Source organism: Melanerpes formicivorus, unplaced genomic scaffold (assembly GCF_026170545.1).
Source record: "Melanerpes formicivorus ecotype bairdi unplaced genomic scaffold, bMelFor1.0.p_v2 SCAF_2, whole genome shotgun sequence".
NCBI classification, from domain to species: Eukaryota; Metazoa; Chordata; class Aves; order Piciformes; family Picidae; genus Melanerpes; species Melanerpes formicivorus.
This window is the reverse complement of record NW_027142354.1, coordinates 29,684,028-29,704,332: the sequence shown is the minus strand read 5'-3', so window position 1 is coordinate 29,704,332 and position 20,305 is coordinate 29,684,028. Positions and strand designations below refer to the sequence as shown.

Below are 20,305 nucleotides of genomic sequence, written 5' to 3'. Positions count from 1 at the left end.
TCTCACAACTGAGTTACAGGCGCTGCCTCAGAGGGAAGTTAATAAAGCGCACACGTGCCCGGTTAGTCTCGCAGAAATCAAAAGTAATAAAGCCCTGCACAGGACTAGGAGCACAAAATGGTTCTTGACTTTTTGCTTGTTTCCAAGGAGTAGGCATGGCCTGGTAACTGCGTAAGTAATAGCAACAAATACTTGCAGCCAATTTCACTTGTTGAACAGAATGACAAATCCTTGAGTTCTGCAGCATGCCCAGCAACATCCAAAACTGTGGCCTTCAAGATTACACAGTCACATAAGAAGACCAAATGATACACAAACTTCTTCCAACAGCTTAGGTGTGTTTTTGCTGGTAGAAGGATGGTCATACATGCAAGCTTTTTTTCAAACAGACAGCTCTACCTTTAAAATGCTTTTTCTAATGTATCTCATATCAGCCATTCTGTTTAAACAGCAAACCCCTTTTATTTTTACTACCTTACCCAGTGTTTACATACAGCTAATTCCTTCATACAATCCCCTAGATACAAACAATATGCACAGAGAATATGCAATCATAGCAATGAAGTTCTGGAATTTTATTTCCAAGTGGGGGCTCATCCTCGAGGATTTTCTAAGCAGGGCAAGGTAAGAATGGTAAATGAGACTGTCCTTGTCAAATGCAGATGAATATAATGTATTTTCTACTGTAAGTCATTCAATTTACAAGCTTCCACCTCACACTCCCCATACCTTTTTAAGCTCTTTCCTACATTGGGCAGTTTCATCTTTCCTTTCCACATTTAATATCCAGTTCTCAGTACAAACTGACCTGCCACTCTCTTTACCTTTCCTTACCAGAGAGATACTGTAAAAGCAGCCTGCATACCAAACAAGTACTTCTTGAAGTTCTGCCTTGACTTACTGGGTACTGGTGATCCAGACTGTCGGAATGATTACCCACTAAAAGGGTTGTTAGAGAGCATAGTGATAGGACAAGAATTTCAAACTGAAAGAGGGGTAGATTTAGATTAGAGATCAGGAAGAAGTTCTTTACTGTGAGACTGGTGAAGCACTGGAATAGGTTGCCCAAAGAAGCTGCACATGCTGCCTTCCTGGAAGTCCTCAAGGCCAGGCTGGATGGGTCTTTGGGCAACCTGCTCCAGCAGAAGGCATCCCATGGAAGTAGGGTTGGAACTAGATGATATTTAGGGTTCCTTCCAACCCATACCATTCTATAGTTCTATGACTCTATGAAATATATCTATGAGCATGACAGGATCCAAGCATTCCCTGCTTCAAAACTGCCATGTCAAACAAAGCACAGAAATGCAGACTCATTCGGGAACAAAAAGCAGCCTCTGCAGCAAGTAGCCAGAAGCCTTGAATCAAATTGCTGGTATGCTATCCCTGCTACCCTAGTGTAATAACTGTCACATTCTCATTTCAAACATGACCTCTTTCCCTTACTCATTTCTTCACAACAATCACACATCAGTTCTTGTGAAAGCTAAGGCTGCAGAATGCCCTTGGGACCAGAAAAAACACCATGTTAGAGCCCTAAACTCAGCATATGTCTTCTTAATGCTACCACAGTACAAACAATGGCAGGATACAAAATAACACAAAGGGCATTCATGTCATATCTGAGCATCTTTCATAGCAAGCAGCCTGCCACATGTCTTTCTGCACTTACAAGCACACAGTTATGAGTTTCTCAGCTACAATCAACAGGACACAGAGCACAAACTTTTTAGGGGAGAGATTCAAACTGAACTGACTTAAGGGCAACCCATCACTCTGAACGGGACATACAAAACCAAATAGAAACATGGGTACACATATAATATGCTCCCTAGGAAACTGCTACTTAACAGCTTTTTCACAACCCTGAAGTCAGCCACTTTGTACCAATTTGGCAGCAGAAACAACATTAAATGTTATCTGCTCCACAACTAAAACGCTTCTGCCACAGTGTGGTATAGTAGCCTTTGCACAGATGAGAAACAAGCCCTGAGCATTCAGAACCGTAAGACATCTTTCATGAAATATGGTATAATAAATTCTTGATTTCTGCTCCAGTGCCCTTCTCTCCTCTTCAGAGGAAAGAGTTATAAGCAAGATTATCTTAGACTCGTGCCAAATACGGATCACTAGGTTGTGATGCTGAGAGAGGTCATCAACTACTACCCTGTTCCAAGAGGCTCCATATGTCACTTCTGGAGCACCGTCTGGTCTGGGAAAGTGGAGCCTCAAGGGCAGTCAGGAAAACTGTGAATGCAGTCTTCTGCTTTTGTACCACCAAGATGACAGATTGCCTGATTTAGCTTGAATTTTGTTGTAAAAACAAGCAATGGCTCACCACAATGTGCATGGCATGCACTGCTAATTACAAATTAAATGGTTTATGTTAGAATATTTTAGTTAGAGCCATCAATTTCCCGCATAAGTTTTAGCATGAAGAATCAACCCGAAAGAAGAAATGGTAAGGAGGGAAGAGGGGACAAGGATGTAGAACAGGGTACTCAAATCAACATTCAAAATCTTGCTCGATCTGCTACATTATGCACTTTCACAGATCTTAAGTTCATACTTCTTTCAACTTTTCTGCATGAACAGAAAAGAATACAAATAAAGGGAGGCATCAGGACCTCTCAACACAACAATTCACATCCTTGAGAAAAATACTCAGGGAATATCTACAGTTTTGTAAGATTTCATTAAAAAGCACACTGGAACAAAATCTTAGGATTTGCTCTTTCAAGCCACTGTGAAACATTCTGAGCTAGCACTGTTTCCCTCTAAGAGGGATGCAAGCTCTGCCCACACCAGGAATTAGTTCCTTGCAGGCTCCGAGGCAGTAGAAGACAGCAAACTACAACTTCAGAATTCTTTTTATTTTTTTTAATGCTTTGACCAAATTGTGATTTCAGTGGCTGTTGCAAACACAAAACTATAGATTATTTAGAGCAGCATTTAAAAAATTCAGCTTCTCTGGAAACTAAATTTCTGCTGAAGGAATGCTAGCAGAACGTGTTAGCAATACATGTGATTAAGTCATCACATGATTCCAATTAGTACAGCTTTCATTTAGCTGCATGCAAGGCTTTAAAATACAGAAGAATCAAAATCTACAGATAACTTACTAAAAGAAAGACACGATTCCTTACCAAAGTGGCTTGCTGTGGGAAACACTAATGACAAATGCCTCTCCTGTCTGGCCTGAGAGGGTACGCCCACTCTTATCCACGATGGTTCCAGAAACCTAAATATCAATTGAACACAGAGGAAGAACTAAATTAACAATAAAACTAATTTAAATGGCTGAACTGCTTATAGCCAAAGAAGAGAGACCTGTGTTCCACCCAAGTGATGAGGCACAACTTAAAGAGGAAAAATTAATCCCTTTCCTCCCTATAAACATTTAAATAGTTAATCCAGGGAAAGGCAAACCTTTGACCACTCGTCTGTCTTTCTCACTCTCCACCTCAGGATTAAGAAAACATTTCCAAGGAGGGGTTGGGGAGGAAAGAAAACTACCACATACCATTCAGCAGCCAGGTAGCATTAGTAACACTGTATTGCTCTGATAATGGCCTCTGAAACAACATGCAGTGGTTACCTGTTCAGGCAGCTATCAGTCATCACAGCTCCTTCTCCTATTCTCATCCTCCCTTATGTTATTTGAAGTCTCAGAACTGCTATTAGGTTATTTGGTGGTGGTTGCTGGGGAGGTGGGAAAAGAAGGGCTGGCCTTAAAGCAAGTTATTCCTTTTGCCATAAGGGAACATCAGATATTGCAGCTTAGTGGAGATAGAAGTCTTAACCAGTGTAATCATACCTTGTTTGTACTACAACAGAGAGAGAGGGGCAAATACTGATGTCTTGACCCCAACTAACAGCTACGAAGCTGAGAAGTCTGAAAGCATTTGAATGAGCCAGGAAAGCCTTCCCGAGTTTACAGATTTTTTTTTCCAGAAGATGGAATGAATTTAGAAAATTCCATGGCAAATCCATTATTCACTCTTGTGGTGGTTTAGGCTGGGTGCTGGCCCGGATGCCACTGCACAGAACACACCTGGGAGGTCCCAAGGGGTGGGCCCAGCCCAGGGGGTGGTCACAGGCAGGTATTCCATTTCCCATAATGCCCTGCTCCCCTATAAAATGCCCATGCGGGGTCTTCACTTCCTCTTTTGTCCCCAGCTGCAGCCTAGGTAAAATGGCATGAGCTGCCTCCCTTGGGCCTGCCCAGGCCCAAGGCTGGGTTGGGAGGGAGGAAAGAGCCCTGGGGGGGGTGTTGGGTGTACCCCCAGGTGGGGATGGGATGTTCTTGGGCATGTTCTGGGATCTCTCTCTTTGTCACAGTGCTTGTGGTTCTCTGTAAAGCTTTCATTGTTGTTTGTTTTTAAATTGTTTTTCTATTTAAACTTTCCATCACTTTTGCAATCCCTTTGTCTGAGTCGTTGTTTCTGCCCTGTGGTGGGGAGGGGGTTTGCCCCAACCCATTACATTTACTCTGAACCATGCTTTAATATTGTTGCTACTTTCCTTCAAACTACTACTGAAGTGGTGAAGGTTAAGGGCAGCCCTGGCTGTAGTGATCATGACATGGTGGAGTTCAGGATCCTGTGTGGTAGGAACAGAATACTGAGCAGGATCAGGACCTTGGACTTCAGCAGGGCCAACTTTGCTTTTTTGAACAATTGCTAGGGGAAAACTCATGGGACAGGGTACTTGAAGGCAAAGGGGCCCATAATAGTTGGTTAATATTCAAGGACCACTTCTTCCAAGCTCAAGATCAGAGCATTTCAATAAACAGAAAATTGAGAAAGGGACCCAGAAGACCTGCATGGTTAAGTAGGGAACTGCTGAGCAAGCTCAAGTGGAAGAAGAGAGTCTACAGATCATGGAAGGAGAGGCTGGCCACTCGGGATGAGCATAAGACTGTTGTCAGAGAATGTGGGGAAGCAATTAGGAAGGCTAAGGCCTCCTTGGAATTCAACCTTGCAAGGGAGGTCAAGGACAACACAAAGGGCTTCTTCAAATACACTGCAGGAAAAACTAACACCAGAGGCAATATAGGCCCACTGCTGAATGAGATGGGTGCCTTGGTGACAGAAGATACAAAGAAGGTGGAGTTACTAAATGCCTTCTTTGTCTCCATCTATACTGCTGGAGACTGTCCTCAGGAGCCCCAGAGCCCTGAGGCCCCAGAGGAAGACACGGCAAAGGATGAGTTTTCCTGGGTTGATGAGGACTGGGTTAGGGAACAGTTAAGTAGTCTGAACATCCATAAATCCATGGGCCCCACAGTTGCTGAGGGAGCTAGTGGAGGTCATTGCCAGACTGCTCTCCATCCTCTTTGGTAAGGCCGAGTGGATGGAAGGCTGACCATGAGCCATCAGTGTACTCTTGTGGCCAAAAAGGCCAATGCCATTCTGGGGTGGATTAGCAGTAGGTTGAGAGAGGTTCTCCTGCCCCTCTACTCTGCCCTCGTGAGGCTGCATCTCTAATATTGTGTCCAGTTCTGGGCTCCTCAGTTCAAGAAGGACAGGGAACTGCTTGAAAGACTCCAGCACAAAGACACAAAAATTGTTAAGGGAGTGAAACGCCTTCCTTACAAGGAGAGACTGTGGAAGCTGGGGCTCTTCAGCTTGGAGAAGAGGAGACCGAGAGGTGACCTCATTAATGTTTACAAATATGTAAAGGGTGAGCGCCAAGAAGATGAAATCAGGCTCTTCTCAGTGATGCCCAATGACCACACAAGAGGCAATGGGTGGAAGTTGAAGCATAGAAAGCTCCATGGAAACATGCGGAAAAATTTTCACTGCGAGGGTGACAGAACACTGGAACAGGCTGCCTAGGGATTGCGGAGTCTCCCTCCCTGGAGATATTCAAGACATGCCTGGATACATTCCTGTGTCATCTGGTATGGGTGATCCTGCTCTAGCAGGGTGGTTGGACTAGATTATCTTTTGAGGTCCCTTCTGGCCCCTAACATACTGCGATTCTGTGATTCAAGGACAGTGACCAGGGAAATCCTACAAAGAGATGCACTAAGGATTGCACTTCTCAACATAATTGTACTGTAAAGGGAGCAGAGAATGAGGCAACCAAGCTTACTGACTCAAATGTTCAGGACAGTGAAGACAGAAAGTCAAATTTAAGTAATCAGAAAACTCTTCAGTGTTAACTGATCTGAATCACAGTATAACTTAGGTTGGAAAGGACCTCGAGGATCATTGAGTCCAACCTATCAACACAGACCCCATGACTAGACCATGGCACCAAGTACCACATCCAATCTCCTCTTGAACACCTCCAGGGATGGTGACTCAACCACCTCCCTGGGCAACCCATTCCAATGACAAATGACTCGCTTGGTGAAGAACTTCCTCCTCACCTCAAGTCTAAACCTCCCCTGGCGCAGCTTGAGACTGTGTCCCCTTGTTCTGGTGTTGGTTGCCTGGGAGAAGAGACCAACCCCTTCCCAAATGAATGATGAAATTCATCGCTGATCCAGTACAAAGTTGTGAATACAGGACAAAATCTACATACTGACACCTCTCATCCAGTCTTTACTGATTAAAAGACTAATCTGAGTAACAAAAGGAAGTTTTATGAATGCAATTTCAAAGCTTACTAGCAGTAAACCATCAGATGCTACAAAGATAGAAACGGACACAGCAGAGAACATCACTAGGCTATCATAGGAATCCCTGAGGTCTCCACCTTGACTGCTGTATGTTATTCTAATTCCCTTCTGACTTGAGGAAGTGGAAAACAAAAAGGTGGCAAGAATAACAAAGGAGTGGTATAAAGCAGCCAAATAGGCAAGGATTCTTGTGGATGAAACTAAAGAAAGCTCTCACAGAGAACTATAAATGCCATGACTCTGCAGCAGCAAAGGGGACATGAAACAGCTGCTTAGTGTCACTTTAAAGAGAAAAATAAATTAAGCTATTGGTTGGAATGTCCAAAAGTAAGCAAACTTTCAAACCAGTGCATTCGTAAGCTGCCAAAGTTACTGGCACATTATTTTGTGGATACCTGGGTCCCACAAAGGTTTAATCATCGGTTCAAGGAAGGAGTAAACACATACAACAAAAGGCTATGAACAGATAGAAACTGCAGATCAGAAAGACAGGGCTGCAAACTGCAGAAAACTGTAAGACTATATTAGAACTTTCAAAACAAGCTTATTCTTTTTCTATATTCATTCCTACACATACACGACTGTCAGAAAATAACAAGTCAGAGAACAAATATGGAGTTCAATAGATTTTTTTTTTACTTCAAACAGTCACTCATATTTTACTCTAAAATATGGCAGAATTTGCTCATTTTCATCCTTAAAGCACTGGTTCTTTTTACTATCAAGACAGCAAGCCTGAAAACAAAAAATCCTTTTCTTGTGGAAATGAATGAACACACACTGGAATTGAGTCATTCCTTAGTCTTCTGATTGATCAACTGGACAGAACAACCCAAGGCAGATTTCATAGAGCTCTTCACATAAGAGTTCTTCCTTTCACAATCACATGAAAAAAACACACATTTCCAAGACACTAATTTCTTTGATTTCAAAACACTTTAACCCACTGTCATCTCAGCCAGTTCACATGTCGAGCTTAAATACATGTAACTTATTAAATAAATAATACTTACGAATATGGGTCGGGGAGCATAACCTTCCTCAAACAAAGTCTGGAGTGCATAAAGAGCTGCCTATAGAAGGATTAGTTGCAAAACATTAATGCAGGTTTCAGATATTAATTTTTGTGGTTATTTGTTTGTGTGGGTTTCCTGGTTTGGTTGGGGGGGGCTTGGTCGGTTTGTTTCTTTAGTGGTTTTGTTGTTGCCATTTATATTAATACATTTATAGATAAGTAATCAACTTGCTACCTCAAATGACCAGAGACAACTTAACTACTCTCAAGAAATTTCACCCTTACCAGTAACACCTTCCAGATGTTCCAAAACACATTTTGGTAACAAGTACAAAGGAAGTACTATGGGGTAACCAAATACAATCAAGACTACTCTGAAACTCAAGTCATGTCTGCATGTACTTCTCCCTAAAGCAGCACAACTGCCGCTCCAAACATGGTTTTGTGTAGCATTCTCAGTACACATTCACTGCCTTTGAATCTATTTGGATGTCCTGCAAAGGATTCAGTATTCAGTATCACTAAGATTCTAACCACCACAAATTTTTCAAAGAACTGCAGTGCACAGGATCTTAGCCAAACCCCCATCATAACTGGTCAAATCTGCATAGGGCAAGTCATGCCACTGCACACATTAACGAGCCCATGATAAAAACCTAAAGAAATGCTGTGTGAATATCCAGCCAGACTTTTCCACACAAAACTGCAAGACAGTTCTAAGTGCCCTAGTGATTCCACCACCTGCACTGAGCAATTATTTGCTAGAGACATCAAAAATCACAGGAATTGTGGCATATTTCGATATTTTATTCCTTCTATAGTAAACCTTTGAATCCTCCACTCCCAATTGCTCTTTTCAAAGCTGAGTTCCCAGAACTCTCACACTTCAACAGGACTGCCTCGCAAGCCTTCTCAAGGCTGCAATCAGAGACACTGGATATTTCCTCTCCAGTGTGGATCTCAAGCATCCTTTGGGCAGACATACTTAACTGAAAAACAAAACCAGATACATTTGGAGGTGTTTTGCAATAAAGCAGAGCTTCTGGGAATAGAAGACAGCTGGCAGAGACAGCCAGAAAGATACTAATGGCACATGTTTAAAGGCAAAGGAAATACTCTGGAAAAGATTGATTAAAAAACATCTCCTCACATTTAACCTGTTTGCTCTCAAATAAAAAGTCTTTTCATATATTTAATAAGCAGTAGCTGATAGCTCTTACAAATACTACAATAAATTCCCTGAGGCAGTACACCAAATACTTGTATCACCAAGTATCTTTTTTCCCCAAGAGTCTCACCTTAGCATTGGCTGTATCAAATACAGTTTCCACTAACAAAATATCAACTCCTCCATCCAAAAGTCCTTTGGCTTGTTCCTTATAGGCTTCAACCAGTTCATCAAAAACTGTAAAACAGGAATGATGCTAATTTCATCTGGAGGTATCTCTATCAAGATTATCACTTAAGTTAAAAAATGTTTATAAATACTTATGTTCCTGTAATCTGGTCTCTCCACAGATGGTGACACAGAGAGTGTTCGGTTTGTTGGACCCATGGCTCCAGCAACATATCTCTTAATTCCTAAACAAAGGCACAGAAAGAAAAAAATAATTAAAAAATATAAAACCACAACACAATTTATCTCTGTTTTTACAATGATAGCCATATGAATGTAAACATCAAGACATTCAGAGATGAAGAGGCTAGAAAATAGAAAACTCCTGTCTCAAATCAGGAGTTTGATCAGCACAAGATTACATAGCACAGCTAAATTTTCCAAGAAATAGTTCATTGCACACACAAAATAGAACAACATCTATAAAAAAAGGTAATTGGCTTAATTTTTCTTCTAAGGGTCATATGTCTCTGACACAGGAAGCTTCATTGCATCACTTTAAACAGCACAGATTTGTCCTGGTATTTTTCACTATATAGTCTGATTGGAATACTCTGGTATGTGTTCATTAATAATCTCACTTTTTAAAGCTATTTCAAATCTCACAATTTTATTGCATATTATCAATCACATCAGTAACATTTTATCTGGATAACAGCAGCACTGACGGAGGCATAGACTTCCGCCAATTAGGCAGCTTCCCCTGGACAGGCTCGGGCGGCTCCCTGCTGGAGCTGTCAGAGAGCATGGGGGCGGCACGAAGCAGCACGGCTTTCCCCTGGCCTCTCTAGATAGCTAGCAGTCGCCAAGTGTCTTGTCGAGTCGCCATCTGGTGGACAAGCGGCGGAATTGTACTCTCGGTTCTTAACTGAGTAAACTATTTTGTAGTTATCCTAATTGGGTTCAAATTGTTAAAATGTGCCCGTTTATGGGATATGTCCACAATTGTGCACTAGAATCTACACATAAATATTGATAAAATTATTTGTAATTTATTTGTAATTTTGAATATTACTAAAGTATTTTTCATAGTATCAGTCAGGGTTGGAAGGGACCACAAGGATCATCTAGTTCCAACCCCCCTGCCATGGGCAGGGACACCCCACACTAGATCAGGTTGGCCAGAGCCTCATCCAGCCTGGGCTTAAACACCCCCAGGGATGGGGCCTCAACCACCTCCATGGACAACCCATTCCAGGGCTTCACCACTCTCATGGGGAAGAACCTCCTCCTCACATCCAGCCTGAATCTCCCCACCTCCAGCTTCATTCCATTCCCCCTAGTCCTATCACTACCTGAGATCCTGAGAAGTCCCTCCCCAGCCTTCCTGTAGGCCCCCTTCAGATACTGGAAGGCGACAATGAGGTCACCTCGGAGCCTTCTCTTCTGCAGACTGAACAGCCCCAACTCCTTCAGTCTGTCCTCATAGGAGAAGTGCTCCAGCCCTCTGATCATCCTCGTGGCCCTTCTCTGGACGCATTCCAGCACGTCCATATCCCTCTTGTAATAGGGGCTCCAGAATTGGACTCAGTACGCCAGGTGGGGTCTCACCAGAGCTGAGTAGAGGGGGAGAATAATCACTTCCCTTGACCTGCTGGCCACACTTCTCCTGATGCAGCCCAGGATCTGATTGGCTTTGCAGGCTGCAAGTGCACACTGAGAGCTCACGTTGAGCCTCTCGTCCACCAGCACCCCCAAGTCTCTCTCCTCAGGGCTGCTTTCCAGCCAGTCACTGCCCAGCCTGTATTTGTGCCTGGGATTGCCTCGACCCAGATGGAGAACCCTGTACTTGGTCTTGTTGAACCTCATGAGGTTGGCTTGTGCCCACCTCTCCAGCCTGTCAAGGTCCCATTATTGTAACTCATAAATGAATAACCTACTTCATTACAAGAACATACATAGATCCTACAAACATGCTGAAATTAGTCTAGTATGACTAGAGATATGAAATTGATACTGTATCTAAAACGAAGATTGTGAATGTCTGCAATGTATGTCCCCATGATGTAAACTATCAAGCTCTTCTCTAGTTAGCAACATTTCAAAGACAAAAGCAATACAGTCAAAACCACAAATGAGTAAGAAATTAAAGTAAATATTGCTTACCTGTCTGAGCAGTTACATAATCTGCTGCTTTTCTTGCCACCTGTGCAGAGACTCTGTTTAACTGATATGCCTAGAACAATCACAGAAAATCACTGGGTAACCTTTAGTTCGGTGTAACATAACTCATCCTCACAAAAACACTACACTTCCATTCAGTATCTTGCAGCACACTCTGAAGGCTCCCTAAGCCATACAAACACACAGGCACTATTGCAAAAATTCAAAAGGAACAGATCTACATATGTCAGCAACAGTTTTGTGTTGATTACCATTTATTTTATCACTAATTTATAAACTTCTAAACTAATGTGAGTATTCTTTTTATTTTCTCTGAAGACACAAGAATTACTGGTTACTTCTTCATAACCTGTCAATAACTTTCACCTTTGACAGCTAGTTATCTGATTAATATCTCATATTAATATGAGATGACAGGTCTCACCCCATATATACCCCAGCCTACACTTGCTAATCACAAAATTTCTCTAAGGTACTAATTAAATCCTACTGAAGAAGAGGACTTTGAGGATAAAATTAACCTACTTTTAAACTGACTTTTTATTCAATTAGTGTATTTTCAAGTATCTCCTTCACTAATTTCTCAAATTCTCAAAACAACACTTAACAGAAAATAGGTATGACAAATGCAAGCTTGAAAGGACTACTACACACACTGGCACAAACAACACAAACATCATCCAGGAAAGATGCAGTTCTGTTGTGGCATTTGGCAAGTTGGAAGGACTGAAGCAAAACATCCCTGTTCACAGAAGTGAGACACTCTGAGAATGATCGAAGATAATCTAAGACAAATTATTATTGCCTGTGCCTTCATCAAGAGGCACACTATGACTGTCATACATTGCAAATACAGCTGTCCACAGCAGTGAAAATGAACTACTACCCCATCACTGGCTGAAGAAGTAGTGCAGTCTATAAACACAACACCAATGGACTTTGGGACTAAGCTAATCTTGGCTACAAAGATAATTCTTACCAAATTCTTACCAAAGCGTTCTTACCAAATGTTCAAGACCATAGTCAGCTTGTGCAACTCGGGTACTGCTGAAAGTGTTGGTTTCAATGATGTCAGCACCTGACAGCAAATACTCCTGCAAGACATAAACAACAAAAGTCCTCCAAAGCCTCCAGAACCAAGATATGGAATGAAAGCAACCCATCTACTTTGTCTCATTCAGCAAGTCACAAATTATCTAATGCAAAGCAAACTCTGAAGGCTTTACTCAAAGGCACAGTGGTCAAAGAAATAGAAGTGTTCCATGTGACCAGTTTTTGGAGTTTTTATGTGACAGTTTCTGTTAACAGATGAGACGTATAAAGTGACCTCTGCCACCAAGTCCAGTAGCTGGAGTACATTCTAGATTTTTGCACAGGGACATGTCTGGATGTAGTCCAATTGCCATCAGCAAGCAAGGGCTGCTGTGGGCAGACTTAGCAAAGGCATTGATTAAACAACAGAAGATTAGAAAATTTGAACATTATTAAGGATGCTGTACAGCACAAGAGCATACTGGGACAGAACACAGTCTTAGGAGAATTATGTTTTGGGCAGATCTATCCTGAAGGGTCAAACCCCAAAACATGCCCTAACCCAGACAATTGGTTAAGCACCTATGAATGTGTAAACCTGGACACTACTGGGATCCAGATGGTCCAGGCAAATCTGTAGCATGTGTAATTAACTTTGTAACACACCTGCAAACTGGGTGTGCCACTGGCCATGTTTGGATATGCCCTATCCTATAGGCTCAGTTATCAGGTTTCTCTGTTATCAAAGGGCATTAATTGTCTTGGGACAGTACTTAAACCAGCCAAGTAGGTAGGCAATTTGCCTTGTTCTTACCACAAAAGAGATAAGATCCAAATGCTGCTGAAGCTGCAGCTGAAGGGCCTGCCCTAGTAGGACAACTACACCTGGGCCTCGCTCTCACCCAGACAGCAACAAGAGCCAAATGCTGCTGGAGTAGCAGCTGAAGAGCCCACCCTAGCAGGCCAACTACACCTGGGCCAAGGCAACCAGCACTCCAAGAGCCCTGCACCAGAGGCAGAAAGGAGAAAAGCCTCAAGAGAAATGAATTTCAGAAGAGCCACGTAAAGGCTACAGTCCAGTGACAGAGCATGTGAGAGAGAGGCCGCCTAACCCTCTCCAAACCAAGAGATGCTTGAACTATAATCACAGCATCTGGGAAGATACCAGACAGAGGAGCAAGCTGTGAGTCTGGCTAGTCTGCTACAGAATCCCATTTGTGGGAAACTGCAGATCACAGCACCTTTCTTTCCAATTTGAATGGCTGTATTGGAAATTGTTAGATCTGTGTTTTAATCATTTAACTGTCTTCATATGTGGAATGTAATACAACTGAAAAACAGAACCAGTAAATATACTTTGTAAATAAGTTCCAACAGTGTTTGAAGATAACACCACCAGGAAATATTAAATATAAAATATACAAATATATACATTTTATTACAAGATCACAGTAACTTTCTAATAATGATCCAGATCCACAAAACAATTGATCCTTCTGCTCCATTTTCATTGTCTAATTTCCACTAAACTGAAATTAATTCAAACAAATATTTTTACAGACTCTAGTCTACATTTTTATAGCCTCTATTGGTTGCTCTCCTTCCTAACTCCTCTTTTTGATCAGGTTAACCCTTAGTTGACCCCTGCATATTCAAAGAAATTAAGATATCTGAAATGCTAGGAAATAAAAAAGACTGATGGGGCCATTACGCAAACCACTAAGATTTCCCTAGAAGAAACAGATGAGCTCAGCAGATTCAACAGAGCAAATAATTTCTTGATCCAAATAGCAGAAAATTAAATTTGCTTTAAAACATGTCTTGGTGCAAACTAATACATCTTCTCTGAATTCATTGTGATATATATGGACATATCTATAGCCATATGAAAAGGAGAGAATAGAATAGACCAGATCAGATTGGAAGAGACCTTTGCGATCAAGTCCAACCTATCATCCAACGATATCTAATCAACTAAACCATGTCAACAAGCACCTCATCCAGTCTCTTCCTAAACACCTCCAGTGATGGTGACTCCACCACTTCCCTGGGCAACCATTCTAATGAGCAATCACTCTTTCTGTGAAGAACTTCTTCCTAACATACAGTGTAAACCTCCCCTGGTGCAGCTTGAGACTGTGTCCTCTTGTTCTGTCACAAGTTGCCTGGGAGAAAAGACCAACCCCCACCTGGCTACAATCTCCCTTCAGAAAGAAAATGAAGTAAATAACCTACAAGTAACAGAAATGCATCAGGGATGTAAGTCAAAATGGGATCTAAAACCAACAGTGCTTGGGTAACATTAGGAACCAAAACATGAATGCTGTGCTCACATAACCAGAACAGTCATACCTGCTCATTCTTTTTGCATGGCTACCTACCATGCTCTTCCCTACCCCCAAAAGAGAGAGAGAGAGGAGAGCCAGTAGCCTGTGGCATGGAAAAGAGGATCAGAGAGGCAAAATTCACCTTCCTTCTCTTGTCAAGATATAGAAATCAGAATCACCTACCTTGTGTATGTCGCAGATTATATCTGGTTGAGTTATACTGAGAAGGTCATTATTGCCTTTCAAAGGCCTTGAATGATCTTTAAATTCATGCCCTCGGAAATCCTCTTCTGATAGGGCATGTTGCTGGATCATGGTACCCATACCTCCATCTAAGACCATTATCCGCTCCTGCAGAACTGATTCAATTTCATCTGCCATGTTTTTCTGGGGTTCTGCAGTGAGAAAATAAACACACTATTTAGGCAGCTTTGAAATTTATCAATACATTTGTGCAACTGAAGCTCCTATTTAAAAAACAGAAAATACCCTAATCCCCAGCTGCATCTATCTACATATATTTACATTCAATTTGTCCTTCACCTAAGTATAGTCAAATATACAGAGTCAGATGCAGAAAAAGAGTACCAAAAGTTCACAAGCACATACATCAACATACGTCTATATAAACTAGCCTCCAATACCAAAAAGGAGCTAATTTCCACCACAGCAACATCTGAACAGCAACACAGATGTCTGTTGGTACCAGACACCATACTGTAAGTGGAACATAAACACAAATCAGAAACTACTAAGTTTAATTCCAAATAAAATAATTTTTTAGATCTATTTTTAATTGCCTGTGTCATTATGGTGGAGAAAAGCAAAACTATTCAACTGAATCCTGAATTCACCTCTTTCTAGAATTAGATAAGCAAACAGGGTTTTTGTACTTCTCTTGGTGAGAAAACACCAAGATACTCCAAGAGATAATAACCTGGGTTTTCTTTTGCACAAATGCAGTAAGATCTTTTCTTGCTCTGCAACAATGCCAGATGAAAACAAACCAGGGTTAAGTCTAAAAATCACTGAAACAGAAACCTGTAGAAATTTCAGACCTATCATCATATGATATATTATCATCATATCAAAATGCCGGGTCCCGCACTTTGGTTACAACAACCCCAAACAACACTACAGGCTTGGGGAAGAGTGGCTGGTATGCAACCCAGTGGAAAAGGAGATGCGGGGGTGCTGGTGGACAGCCAGCTGAACATGAGCCAACAGTGTGCCCAGGTGGCCAAGAAGGCCAATGGTATCCTTGCCTGTATCAAGAGCGTGTCCAGCAGAAGCAGGGAGATGGTCATGCCCCTGTATTCTGCACTGGTGAGGCCGCAGCTTGAGTACATTGAGGTCCTGGAGGTCCCTCTGGATGGCATCCCATCCCTCCAGGTGTCGACCACACACCTTGGTATCATCAGCAAATGTGCTGAGGGTGCACATGATGCCACTGTCCATCTCACCAATGGAGATGTTAAACAGCAGCAGCCTCAGTACCAATCCCTGAGGGTCTCCACTCATCCCAGGTCTCCATTTGGACATTGAGCCATTGATCACAACTCTAAGAGCAGCATTCTAGCCAACTCCTTATCCACTGAGTGGACAACCAACAAATCTGTGTCCAGGATGTCATGTGGGACAGTGTCAAAGGCTTTGCATAAAAATTTTTCCTCTACAGCTTGCCTCACTGAACAGATGACACTTCAGTGTACGTTTTTCTGCTCACAGCAGCAGCAATCTGCCTCATCTCTGCTCCAAGGTCTGTGAGAACCTCATAGAATCACAGAATGTTAGGGGTTGGAAAGGACCTCGAAAGATCATCTAGTCCAACCCTCCTGACAGAACAGGATCACCTAGAGTAGGTCACACAAGAACATGTTCAAGTGGTTTTTGAATGTTTCCTGTGAAGAAGCTTTCAAAATCAGTGCTTCTTCAGGAGCATCTCAAACAGCTGCAGGAAATTGAGTGGGAATCATAAAAGCGGCTGGCACAGAGACTTTATATTGGACAGATGGATGTCATAGCTCTCAGTCCACCAAAACCCAATACCTGTCCTTGCTATCAATAGCACTTGACTCTTCTTCCATTATGAGCCTGTACTACTTCAATCTGTGCTCTAGCACACCAATGAGGCCATTTTCAGGTTGCAAACAAGACAGGTCCAAAAAGACCCCAAGAAATTAGAGGGAATAAATTCATAAAGCCATACTATAAAGTACCAAACTTTGCCCTAGGCAGAAAAGCAGGGAGGAAGGTGGAAGTCAGCTCAGCTGGACAATTACCATCACCTTAATTCAGCATTCAACTCACATAGTTCCCCACTCTGTCTTGGTTTCACTGGGACAGAACCCTAGGTCAGCCATGGGTGGCAGGCTGTTAGCAGTTCTGAGTCAATCATGATGGCTGACTTGAGTAGACTCAAAGGTGTATCCCCTACCATAAAGGTCACGCTCAGTATAAAGGTGGAAGTTCGCTGAGGGCAAAAGGCTTTTGGCTTGGGTTCCTTCTGCGTTTCTGCATCCAGCACTTGATGATTGCCTTCTTGTGTAATGTGACCACTGTACCTTTGCTGAACCAGACTTTATCCTGGCATTGGTATCAGTTTTGTCAGTTCATTAAATCTGTTTTCATTTTAACTCACACGTCTGCTTGAGTCTCCTTCTCTGCTAAGGAAAGGTTATGTGGTGACAGGGCAACTGCTATAGTTTAGCCCCAGATACAGGCTAAAGGTAGACACTCTCCAGCACAGACAAGGTGTAAGAGTTTGTTACAAAAATAACAAAAAACAAATCGAGTCAGCTTGTTTGTTTGTTACGGTTTACAAACCCTGCCCCTAGCACTTCCCTGACGGAAGCCCATTAAAAACATGCTTTATAAAGATCACTGGTAAACTTTGGGAAACAGAAGGTTCCAGATTCTACAGCTATAAAAGAAATAGTAACAAACCAGCAGCGGTAACTGCACCCAGGTGCAATGACCTTGATTTTACACTCCACTGAACCTTTAAATGTAAAGCTCAGTGCTCTAGGGCTGGAAGTAGTTCAGCAGGCCATACCAAGACTCAGCAAAAGTGACTCATCAGTATTGGCTTAAAAAAAAAAAAATCAATCAATGGGATGCAGAATGAAAAATTATAATAATCCTACTTCACTTCCTACAGTAAACACTCTGGCATAAAGAAGGGAATTGCTAGTCTAGAAAGGAGAAATTTTATCAGCCACAGCTATCCAGGTGTTTCCAAGTAAGCTGGCATGGCACACAAGGTGTCTCTGGCACAGCTGTTTACCCCTATAGACCATTCTACCAGTAATAATTATAAACTTCGTCTAACTGTAACGTTCCATTTTCACACTGTGGCAACAGCTCAGGGGACAAGGTGAGATAAGCTATTCCATCTCCTTAACCCAACCCCCATAAAGGCCATACGTGCAGAATTGAAAGGACAAATGCTTGTCCACGAGAAGCAGCACATCAATGCTCGCAACTTGCTTAAAAACACATTTTTCTGATGCCTGCAATGAGTCTCAAAAGGTGATTTTTGTTATTTCTGCACTTCTATTCAAAATTTATTCTTAGGATAAATGTCTGGCATATAAGTACTTGGAGGGGAATAAAGGATTACAAGTTGCTGCCAAAGTTTTTAATGAAGGACCAACCCAGATGTGACAGTATTACAGTATTTTCACCACATTAATGTGAAAGAACACAAATTGGAGAACTACAAGGAGCTGCAGGCACTTACAGTCTATTTCCTAGGTTGACCAGGTTGCACCTTTAGGCCACAGGGGCACTCGACATTTGCTCATCCCAATTCAGCAAATCAGCCCTTCCCTACACCAGCTCCAAGCACAAGCTTCTTCAAAAAAAATGTTTTGCAACACACAAAAATTACAACAGTACCTAGAAACCATGCTCCTGCTATCAGCCTGGCAAAGGCATCTCGGCATCTCTTCTTCAACTGGTTGCCCTCTGGCAACATTAAGAGTTTCATGAACTGCATCAACAGACAATAGACAGGTCTTCTACAACAGCAGGCAGCAGCACCCTATTGCTAAGTTATCTGTCATCCTGCCTATCCAAAGAGTGGTGCATTGGATCTTCCTTCACCTTGCATACATGTGTACCTTCATGACATTTTCCATGTCAACACATCTTAAGAACCATTCAGATCTTCCACAACAGGCAAGACAGGTAACTGTGTAGCCAATGCATTTAACAAAGTTGTTAGCTTGAAAGGCAAGCCACAATCTCAAAAGTTACTGAGAGTAAGAAGAGCCTCATTAGTTGTGCCCATTGTCTCTGGCTAAAAAGCAAATCAAAGGCTGAGAAAGCTAGCAGCATGGTAACCATAACTGTGCATCTTCTGACAGTAAAATGTTCGCAACAGATTAGATATTTGTAACAGGAGGTACGGGGAAACAAACCAACCTCCAGACCAGCAGTTTTGCTTTGTGGCATGCACTGCCACTGGAAAACACTTTGCTCAGTTTCCTAAATGGCCTGTACTTGCACACAGGCCCTTGGCATCACTGCCAGATGTACAGACCATCCTCTACTGCCTTCTGCTGTTCAGTTGGACTTCACAAACATCCCTGGTACACAATTTTTGCTTCTCCCGAAGCAGAAGTTTTCTCTAATCACCATCACTTCTCAAGCTGGTGCTGAAACACCCTCCCACAATCCCCATTTCAGCCAAACCCATGGAGTTCTGCAGTAGCTGGACAGTTGCTAGCCATGGCTTGGCCCAAAGGGCAGATGAGAAAGGGCTGGGCAGGTCAACATCATCTTCGCCAGAAGAACCTTGAAAAAACTCAGACTACAAAACCTGATTATGGAGTTGGTGCCACACACAGCTCCGCACTGAGGAGGTCTGCAGGCTGGTAGCAAACAGGGGATACAAACCCAGGGGGGAAGACAGGCTCATCAGCAGACATTCCCTCAGAAATATTAAAAAGGGAAGGTAGCAGCCCTGTTGAACACAGCCACTGACAGAAGTGTCCATTTAAAAATATCGACAATGCCCATTAGCAGCTAATTTTATTTCTCCCCTTCCAACGACTTCTGTTTAACTCACAAAACGGCACTTTTGGTTTAGAACCCCGAAGCAGCTGGAGCACATCCAGTCCCTATCACCATGCCGCAGCTTCTCAGGCAGCAGTTATGTATTTTGCCGGCTTAATTGCGTCCGACAGGGAAGTGTGGGTGTCCTGGTACTTTCAGGACCCCTTTTAGATTGAGCGAAGCCTACCCCGAAGGACCAGGTCTGCACTGGAGCGGCGGGGGCTCCTACAACATCGCACTACCGTCGCGGCGCCACCCGTTTAAATGCAGGACCGGCCTCTTGACGCGGTTTTTACAAAGTTAAGCACGGCGAACAACTGAGGCTGCGACCGCACCGGTGCCCAGCCGCGGGCAAACACCAGAGGCTCAGGGGAAGGCGAGCTTGCCACCCCCTCACACGAGGGAACAAGACGGCAGCGACCACCGATCCCGGCAGTGGAAACGACAAAGGGGCTGAGCGGGTCCCCGGTCCCCTCCGCCCCGCCCCGCCCCAGCCCGGCCCGCCGCCATAACAGCGGCACGTGGAGAGTCCGAGTCCCAGACCCTGGCCCGTTGTTGCCGCCTGCGCCGGGGTGCGCCACCTTCCCCTACACCAGCCCCCGCTCCACGTCAGCGCTGGTTCCCGTTACCCGGCGAGTCGGTGGGCGCCATGCTGCCGAGACGTCACCGCTGCTCGTGCTGCGCAGCCAGGCAGCCGCCGCGCAACTTGTGAGGCGAGC

The 20,305-nt window shown here is 43.1% G+C and overlaps 1 protein-coding gene across 2 annotated transcripts in view; it reads right to left on the bottom strand.

Annotated features, from left to right (window-relative positions):
- MTR (5-methyltetrahydrofolate-homocysteine methyltransferase) overlaps positions 1-20,305 on the bottom strand; it is a 59,931-nt gene extending 39,626 nt beyond the window's left edge. Inside the window, exons 1-8 of one of the 2 annotated variants that reach the window (XM_068155109.1) lie at positions 20,216-20,305; positions 14,709-14,920; positions 12,171-12,260; positions 11,149-11,218; positions 9,135-9,227; positions 8,945-9,051; positions 7,645-7,704; positions 3,147-3,241 (exon numbers count right to left, since the gene is read on the bottom strand). In XM_068155109.1, the coding sequence (XP_068011210.1) occupies positions 3,147-3,241; positions 7,645-7,704; positions 8,945-9,051; positions 9,135-9,227; positions 11,149-11,218; positions 12,171-12,260; positions 14,709-14,920; positions 20,216-20,237 (749 nt within the window). In that variant the 5' untranslated portion in view covers positions 20,238-20,305. Of the gene's footprint in view, positions 1-3,146; positions 3,242-7,644; positions 7,705-8,944; positions 9,052-9,134; positions 9,228-11,148; positions 11,219-12,170; positions 12,261-14,708; positions 14,921-20,215 lie in introns of those variants that run through there. The other variant, XM_068155120.1, reaches the window with a different exon arrangement.